Genomic DNA, 8,840 nt, shown 5'->3' with positions numbered 1-8,840 from the left:
CCTCTGAAATGACAACAATCGGTTCAGATGGACACCCTGCTTCTGGAAGACACACTTAGCACCAGAGACAGGAATTCAACCAAGAAGTCTGTATAAACAAACTCTGTTGCTTCTGTAATTTACCACCTCAAGCCCAAATTCTGTTTAGATTCTTCACTATTGCAGTGCTCCAAACCTAAGTTTCTTTGTCCTTTCAATTACTCACAAATGTGTTTCTTTGTCTAAAAAGCATAAAAGCCACCTGCTCTGGCCATCTCTTAGATCCTGTTTCTATGAGACTTCCATGCACATGAGTTAAAATTAGTTTCTTTTTCTCCTGTTAATCTGTCTTGGGTTAATTTTATTATTAGCTCTGCCAAAAAAAGCTAAAGACAGATAGAAAGGGAAATTCCCACCCCCACTTTTTTCTACTTTTTTTCCTTGAAAGCAGTTGCTTCTTATTCCAGGTTTATTTGAGAAAAACTTTGTAAAGAAATGTTGGTAAAAGGTATTCAGATGCAAGGGAGGCTCTTAAGGTTGAATACAAAAGGGACCAGGAAAGAATGAAGATAAAGTACTGCCTTCAGTTCAGTTCAGTTCAGTTGCTCAGTTGTGTCCGACTCTTAGTGACCCCATGAATCACAGCACACCAGGCCTCCCTGTCCATCACCAACTCCCAGAGTTCACTCAAACTCATGTCCATTGAGTTGGTGATGCCATCCAGCCATCTCATCCTCTGTCGTCCCCTTCTCCTCCTGCCACCAATCCTTCCCAGCATCAGGGTCTTTTCCAATGAGTCAACTCTTCACATGCAGTGGCCAAAGTACTGGAGTTTCAGCTTTAGCCTCAGTCCTTCCAATGAACACCCAGGACTGACTGCCTTCAGTACTGGGAATTTCCAGGCCAAGGATCAGGGGCTGAGGAAGCTACCAAGAAAGGTATTTTCTGCAGGACCAAACCTGCAGAATCTCTTTGTGGATTAAAAGTGCAGGTAACACTTCCATGCTGGAGAACAGCTGAAACAGATGGTTTTTCTTCTTATGAGTGTCATTATATGCACTTCAGTTTAGGAGTCCTGCAGGAGACAAAGGAGAGCGTTGTTTTATTAATTCTACAAGCAGCTTCTTTTCCCCTCCTCCAAAGGATCTCATGTTAAAGCAGTACTGTAAGAAGTGAGAAAAAATTCCTAAAAATCCCTGAGCCAAAGCTACTTGAGAGAGCTGGCCTTTTACTAAGTGTCAAGAAGAAGTTTAGAATTCAAAATCTTTCTCATTATGTCTGTCTCCTGTCTTGTCATCTCTACGATCAGTTCTAGGAGACCAAGTGTGTGTGTGTGTGTGTGTGTGTATATGTGTGTGCACGTGCGTGCTTGTGCCCATGCACTTGCTCAGTCGTGTCTGACTCTTTCCAACCCTAGGGAGTGTAGTCCCCAGGCTCCTCTGTCCATGAAATTTTCCAGACAAGAACACTGGAGTGTGTTGCTATTTCCTATTCCAAGGAATCTTCCCAACTCAGGGATCAAACCTGTGTCTCTTGTGTCTCCTGCATTGGCAGGTAGATTCTTTACCACTGAGCCAGAGACCAAATCTATCTCTAAAAGAAGATTAAAGGGCATTACCTGTTGGCTGAAGTCCAGAGTGTCCTGGGAAACAGAAGGGAAGGTATACGTATTTACAAGATATGGAGGCAATTCTGTTACCAGATTCAATGTCCTCAGACCCAGAGGACAAATTCTAAAATTTCTCTACACTGCAACCCACACCACATGATGCCAGGGCAGAAAGGAGAGCGACACTGAGAACTTGTGACCCATGAAGCTTCTGCCACACAAATCCAGTATAATTTCATCACCCTGGGTCTCTTCCTGCATTTGTCCCAGGATCTCCATCCCTAATCACCAAGCTTTCCCTTATCTCTATAGGTCATAACCTCTTATGTTTCAACTATAAGTAATCAAGGACTATTGATTTCTGGATTTCCAGGAAATCCAGAAATCAATAGAGGAAATAAAGGTTTTATACAGTGTCATTGAGACAGAGAACTGAGCAAAGCCATCTTCCTTCTTTTCAAAAAAAAAAAGCCTGTGGGTGGGGCCTCAGCTGCAAACAGGCTCCTTACCTTTCTGATTCCTGAAGTGGGTGAACAGCCCCACCACAAGGAAGAGCAGACCCAGAGCAAAGCCCCCAGTTCCACTCATCATCTTACTCTGAGCAGAGTCAGACTGTGCCCCTAAGAAAAGAAGCTAGTTTTAGTGATTTTTATCTGAAATCCAACTTCTCTAGTTGAGACTCTGAGACTGAGAGCTTCAGGAATGAGGGAGGGCAGCTGAAAGAACTAAAATAACTGACCACTGCTAGAGACAAAATTTAAAAACCACACTGAGTAGCTACAAGGTTCAGATACTGACTCACTTCAATATCACAGCCCAGACATAAGGCCCCATGACTTCAATGCCATGATGGATGAGAAGTCAGGGATTGAATGAAGTTAAGTGTCTTATCTTAGATGACAGTAAGGTTGGACTCCTCTCAAGTCAGGAAATGTTCCTACATTAGAGAGGATGTGCCCTTCAAACAACAATGAACTCAGAGCAACAGTATCAGAAGTACAAGCCCAATCTAAGGCAGGGGACGGGTGCCCAGGGCCATGCAGTTACCATGACTTGAGATTTCACAGAGCTTCAGATTGGGAACACCTCTTTTCTCCTTGTCAGGCAGAATTGTCTCCCCTAAGGGTACAGGGATTTGGAGAAACTATCGCAGGATAAACTATTAGAGGATTTCTATCACAGGATATCACACGGCTCCCCCAGTAACCTCAGCTGAAGGACAGGAGCACATGAGCAAATGAACACATGATGTAGGGAGAGAAGACACCTGACACTCAGGGGTAAACAAGCCCCATCCATGGTGGGTGAGAAACTTACGAGACCAGAAGGCTTCTCACTCCATTCCACTGCGATAGGGCTTCTCCACCTGGGGTGCTCCAGTTGGCAGGTGTAGACCTCTCCACTCTGAAGAACTGTTTCAAGCATCACAATGGTCTCGAAAGTCCAGTCTCCATTCTGGATCAGGCCTGTGGAGATCACCCTAGCCTCCTCTTCCTGGCCTTTCCAGAACCACCTGACTTCAACATGGCCCAGATAGAAACCATTCACAGAGCAGACCAGGAGGTTGTGGTGCTGCAGGGGCTGGGTCTTTGCAGGATATACAGTCACTGTAGGCTCCACTAGGAAAGAAGAGGCAGAGGGAATAAGTGAGGAAGGCAGAGTAAATCTCCCTGGCTGCCTTTCTGCCCCCAGTCTCTAGTCCCATGCTCCAGTCTTGGCAGACCTTTCTGAAAACTGGCCATGTGACCCAACAGGAATTAGAACCATGAGCCTAGACTTTAATTCTTAACAACACGAGACTGTTAGATTTCAGAGATGTGGAGGAAATTTATTTTGTTTTGTTTTTTCATAGCCCCAAAGAATTATTCATTATTGAACTGATGTGTTTACCAATCTTTGCAAGGTATTTAGGGTTGACTAAAAAATTAGTCACAACCTGTAAGTAGAGAGCTATTTTATTTGGTGGGAATGATAAGGTATCTGAGCCTGGGAGACGGAATCTCAGTGGCCCTGAGAAAACTGTTCCGAGGAGGTGGGAGAGGGAGTCAGGCTATATACAAGTTTGCAACGAAGAGGACAGGCAGTCTAAACACCAAAAATTTAGTGTTATTCTATGTATGGGAAGATGCAAGAATCTGGGATTATTGAAGTCATTCCTTTCATATGCATCTCCACTATCTGAGGCCAGTATCCTGCACATTTACAGAGATAGTTTTGTTTCTTAAATTCCCTTTGAGCCTTCCCACTCACACTGGAGAGCTGAAATCGCTGATGACTGTGACATCCTTAAGTTCCTTGTGTAGAGAGTGGCACTGCTTGTCAGCGTGGCTCAGAAATCCACATTTGAAGGGCCTGAATTGCAGATAGCTGTGACATTTCTTGCCCACTCATGTGGCAGGAAATATTTCATTTAACAATAACTTATTACTTAATGCATGATTTCTGGAGCTAGAGTGCCTTAGTTCAAATACTTGCACTGCTTTGCCCAACTATAAATGGGATAATAATACTAATATGTGTATTAGGGCTGTGTGAGGATTAATGCACCTAAAACAATGGCTGGAACTTAGTTTTCAAAATACTTTAGATATTTGCTATCTTCTTTTACTTGGAGAGAAAACGTGATTCAAAGCAGTGTGGATAATTGGGGAACAGCTTGAGGTAGATGGGAAGATGGAGAAAAAAAATTCCTGAGAATGCTACACTCATTAGCATTAGAACACTCGAGAAAGTGATCTAACTCTGGGAAACAGGAATAGACAAAGGTGATTCTGAAGCTTTATGAGTTGAGTCCCAAGAAAAGCCTGAGCTCTGAAGGAGAAGGAAAGGAGCAAATAGTCATTTATTTTTAAAAAAAAAGCCACCTGCAATTACACTCAGTTAATCAATTTCTCTCCTTTGCAAAATTAAGTGAAAGTAAAAGTGTTAGTCAGTCAGTTGTGTCCAACTCTTTGCAACCCAACGGACAGCAGATCTGTCCATGGAATTCTCCAGACAAGAATACTGGAGAGGGTAGCCATTCCCTTCTCCAGGGGATCTTCCCAACCCAGAGTTTGAACCTGGGTCCCCTGCATTGCAGGCACATTCTTTGCTGTATAAGCCACCAAGGAGGCCCCCTTTGCAAAATAAGCAGTCTTTTTACTGAACTTATCATTTTATTTACAGTCTCTCTTTTTTTAAGCTGACATTTGAGCTAAGGGTAGAGTCTGACATTCATTAATATGTGTGCTTAGTGCCCAAGATGACCCCCACACCACCAGTGACAGTAAATACAATTATTTTTTTTTAAAGGTGAAAACTGTTGGAAAAGCATTTTTATAATAACACAAAATGGCAAATGTAAGACTGACAGCAAATTTTCAATAACAATTTTGCAGTAATTTTATTAAATATAAATGTTTAAATTTCTAACATGGAAAATAACAAACAGAATCAAAATATAAACTACAAACAAGATAAAATACTGAATCGAATACCAGAAAAGTGTTTATTATAATGCACAGAGAATCTATAAAGCCACTGAGAAAAACACAAAGATATAAGAGATAATAAACTTTAGATAATTCTTAAAGTTGTAATAGATGTTTGCCAATAAATATGTGAAAATATTCAGGAACCTTAAAAATTAAAGACATAAAATAAAAACAAAATGATATAAAATGTCAACTATTTGGCAATACTGAAAAAGATCTAACAAAGGGAAATGTGAGGTAAAATGTTCCCACTATAAAAAGAAGTAACATTAAACTCCTTAAATACAACTAGCATTATAAAAATAGTAACATCAGTATGTTAAGTCAGTTAGTTCGTCACTCAGTTGTGTCTGACTCTTCGTGACTCCATGGACTGCAGCATGCCAGGCCTCCCTAAGAAAAGAAGAAACTGAAGTCGCTCAGTCATTTCCAACTCTTTGCAACCCTGTGGACTGTAGCCTGCCAGGCTCCTCTGTCCATGGGATTCTCCAGGCAAGAATACTGGAGTGGGTTGCCATTTCCTTCTCCAGGGGATCTTCCCAACCCAGGGATACCCAGGTCTCCTGCATTGCAGGCAGATGCTTTATCCTCTGAGCCACCAGGGAAGCATTCCCAAAGCTTGCTCAAACTCATGTCCATCGAGTTGGTGATGCCATCCAACCATCTCATTCTCTGTTGTTCCCTTATCCTCCTGTCTTCAATCTTTCCCAACATCAGGGTCTTTTCAAATGAGTCAGCTCTTCGCATCAGGTGTCCAAAGGATTGGAGTTTCAGCTTCAACATCAGTTCTTCCAATGAATATTCAGGACTGATTTCCTTTAGGATGGACTGATTGGATCTCCTTCCTGTCCAAGGGATGCTCAAGAGTCTTCTCCAACACCACAGTTCAAAAGCATCAATTCTTTGGAGCTCAGTTTTCTTTACAGTCCAACTCTCACATGACTACTAGAAAAACCATAGCTTTGATTAGGCAGCCCTTTTTCTGCAAAGTAATGTCTCTGATTTTTAATTTGCTGTCTAGGTTGGTCAGGGCTTTTCTTCCAAGGAGCAAGCATCTTTTAATTTCATGGCTGCAGTCACCATCTGCAGTGATTTTGGAGCCCCCCCCAAAATAACATCTCTCACTGTTTCCATTGTTTCCCCAATTATTAGCCATGAAGTGATGGGACTGGATGCCATGATCTTAGTTTTCTGAATGTTGAGTTTTAAGCCAACTTTTTCACTCTTCTCTTTCACTTTTATCAAGACGCTCTTTACTTCCTCACTTTCTGCCATAAGTAAAAAAAATTATAATTTTGGAAGGTGATTTCAAAATCATTTCAACCATGTAAAAATAATACATCCTAAGAAAACCAAAAAGTGAATAAAGTTAGACCTAAAAGACGTTTCAGAAAGATTGGCAGGCAATTCTTTACCCCTGAGCAACCAAGGAAGCTCCTACCTTCTAAGAGCATAAAATTTAATGAAAGTGATGGACAAAACCAACCAAAAGAGGATTAATTTTACACGGGAGTCAGAAATGTCAGAAGAAAAGTGTGGAGTTCTAAAACAAAGAATACTTACGTTAGATTGTCAGAAGTTCCTGAAGAATGACATTTAAGATGTGAGCTAAAAGGTTATGTTGATATGAGCTAGAGGAAGAGGAGGTGTGTGTATGTCTGGGGGCAAAGGGAGGCATATTTTAGGTAAAGGTAATAGCATGTGTAGAAGCTTAAAAGAGATGTACTTCTCTTTGAAACCAGAAAAAATAAAAATAAAAGCAGTTCACTGAAGCACAGAGATTGAGGATGGAGACTGAAAGATTCCACTAGAAAAATCACAGGAACCGAGTGCTTAAAAGCTTGTAGGTGATGTTAGAAATTTGAATTTATGCTAAATGTAATGGGAAGCTTCTGAATAGTTTCAAGGAGATTAAAACCATGATCTCAATGCACTTCTACCTTTTCTGCATTTCCAAATTGAGAAAACCATATTTTTTTAAAACAACAAAACAAAAGTACTTTGTGCCAGAACTTGTTTAGCAAATCTGACCTGCTGGGGTGCATACTATGTCACTTTAGTCGTGTCCAATTCTTTGTGACCCTATGGACCATAATCCCCCAGGCTCATCTGTCCATGGGATTCTCCAGGCAAGAATACTGGAGTGAGTTGCCATGCCCTCCTCCGGGGGATCGTCCCACCTCAGGGATGGAACCTTCGTCTCTGTGTCTCTTGCATTGGCAGGTGGGTTCTTTATCACTTGCACCACCTGGGAGAAGTCAAATACGTCTCAGAGCTCTTAGAGGTTACATGTGCTTCTGTAGTTTTAATATACACTTGTTAAATATACATATATGTATAAATATATACACATATTTTATGTTTTGTCTTTATGTTTAACTGAATTGTGAAAATGTCAGGAAGAGTTAAACAACTCTTGTTAAAAGTGCTATAACTAAATGAAGCCCTCTGATAGCATCAAAGGAACGAAAAGTAGAATTACTGCAGAAATTTGAGGCATTTTTCTGAAAATGTGACTTGTAAAGTCAAGTTGCTGAAAGTTAAGAAGTTGTGATGATCAAAGACTCATGAAATTTTGAAAAACATTGCATAAGGCAAGAGATGAAAATGAAGATCTTGAACTTGAGCTCATTGAGTGGATTCAACAAGAAAGTGGTGAATTTATGCAGCTGTCTTGCTTCTGTTTTGTTTGGGTAATGAAACCAAACCAAACCATAAATAACTGTATTAAAAGATGAGTATGAGTCTAGAATTTTTAGAAGCAGCATAGTGTAAGTAAAGTGTATTTTCAATCTCTACACCACTCTCATTTGGACCAGATAATTTTTTGTGACTGTGGGAGTGAGGGCTGTTCTGCACACTGTAGGATGTCTACCATCATCCCTGGCTCTACCAACTAGATGTTAGAATAAACCTCTAGTATGACAGCCAAAAATGGACCCAGGTATTGCCAATGGTTCTGATAGGAAGGGGAGGGAAACAGGTGGGGGAAGGGAGGGAGGGGAGGCCACTGACCACAACTGGTGTAAATGAACCCACCAGAAAAAAATCTGTGGTCAAAAAAAAAGCCACTGTTGATTATGGTTCAGCAGAGAATTACATTTAAAAATCTGACAATATTTTATCTGTTGAAAATCTTGACCCTATGTGAAATTTATATTTTTTTAAGAATCCTATCCTGCTGGAAAACTGCTTTTTCCACAAAATAAATTTGTTAAGAACAAAGGTTTAACAATTTCTTTGCCTTGCCAAGCAATTACCAAGTCATGTAATTTATCCTTCACATCATATTCTCTCTTAATTTCTCTGCCACTGTCCACTACTTATCCATAGTGGCAAATTATTATAGCCACAGGCATTTTATTCCTGTTCAATGTTCCAACTAATTCATTTTCTAATTTGGTCTCCTAGTCCCAATAATGAAAGTGCATCAGATTACCAGTCTTGGACAGATGTAGAACTCTTTGTAGTCAAGTCCTCTCAGAAAGGGGGAAACTAAGAAGAAGATGACATTCTTATTTAGACAGTTTACAAAAAAAAAAAAATTCAAGTCCCCAGATTTTAAGACCCTCACTTACAGATGTATAGAACAGTCTTTTGGACTCTGTGGGAGAGGGAGAGGGTGGAATGATTTGGGAGAATGACATTGAACCATGTATAATATCATATATGAAACGAATCGCCAGTCCATGTTCGATGCAGGATACAGGATGCTTAGGGCTGGTGCACTGGGATGACCCAGAGGGATGGTACGGGGAGGGAGGTGGGAGGGGGGTTCA

At 40.8% G+C, this 8,840-nt stretch overlaps 1 protein-coding gene across 1 annotated transcript in view; it reads right to left on the bottom strand.

The window, feature by feature from the left end:
* Positions 1-1,025: 1,025 nt before the first annotated feature.
* The window catches only part of LOC104992404 (DLA class II histocompatibility antigen, DR-1 beta chain-like), a 35,543-nt gene continuing 27,728 nt past the window's right edge, over positions 1,026-8,840 (bottom strand). Inside the window, exons 5-8 of the mRNA XM_010845264.1 lie at positions 2,926-3,207; positions 2,098-2,208; positions 1,598-1,621; positions 1,026-1,054 (exon numbers count right to left, since the gene is read on the bottom strand). Of these exons, the coding sequence (XP_010843566.1) occupies positions 1,041-1,054; positions 1,598-1,621; positions 2,098-2,208; positions 2,926-3,207 (431 nt within the window). The 3' untranslated portion in view covers positions 1,026-1,040. The remainder of the gene's footprint in view (positions 1,055-1,597; positions 1,622-2,097; positions 2,209-2,925; positions 3,208-8,840) is intronic.

The sequence above is a fragment of the Bison bison genome, unplaced genomic scaffold, assembly GCF_000754665.1.
Source record: "Bison bison bison isolate TAMUID 2011002044 unplaced genomic scaffold, Bison_UMD1.0 scf7180017864214, whole genome shotgun sequence".
Taxonomy (NCBI): domain Eukaryota; kingdom Metazoa; phylum Chordata; class Mammalia; order Artiodactyla; family Bovidae; genus Bison; species Bison bison.
Note: the sequence above shows the minus strand (reverse complement) of the source record. Positions and strands in the feature narration are given on the sequence as shown.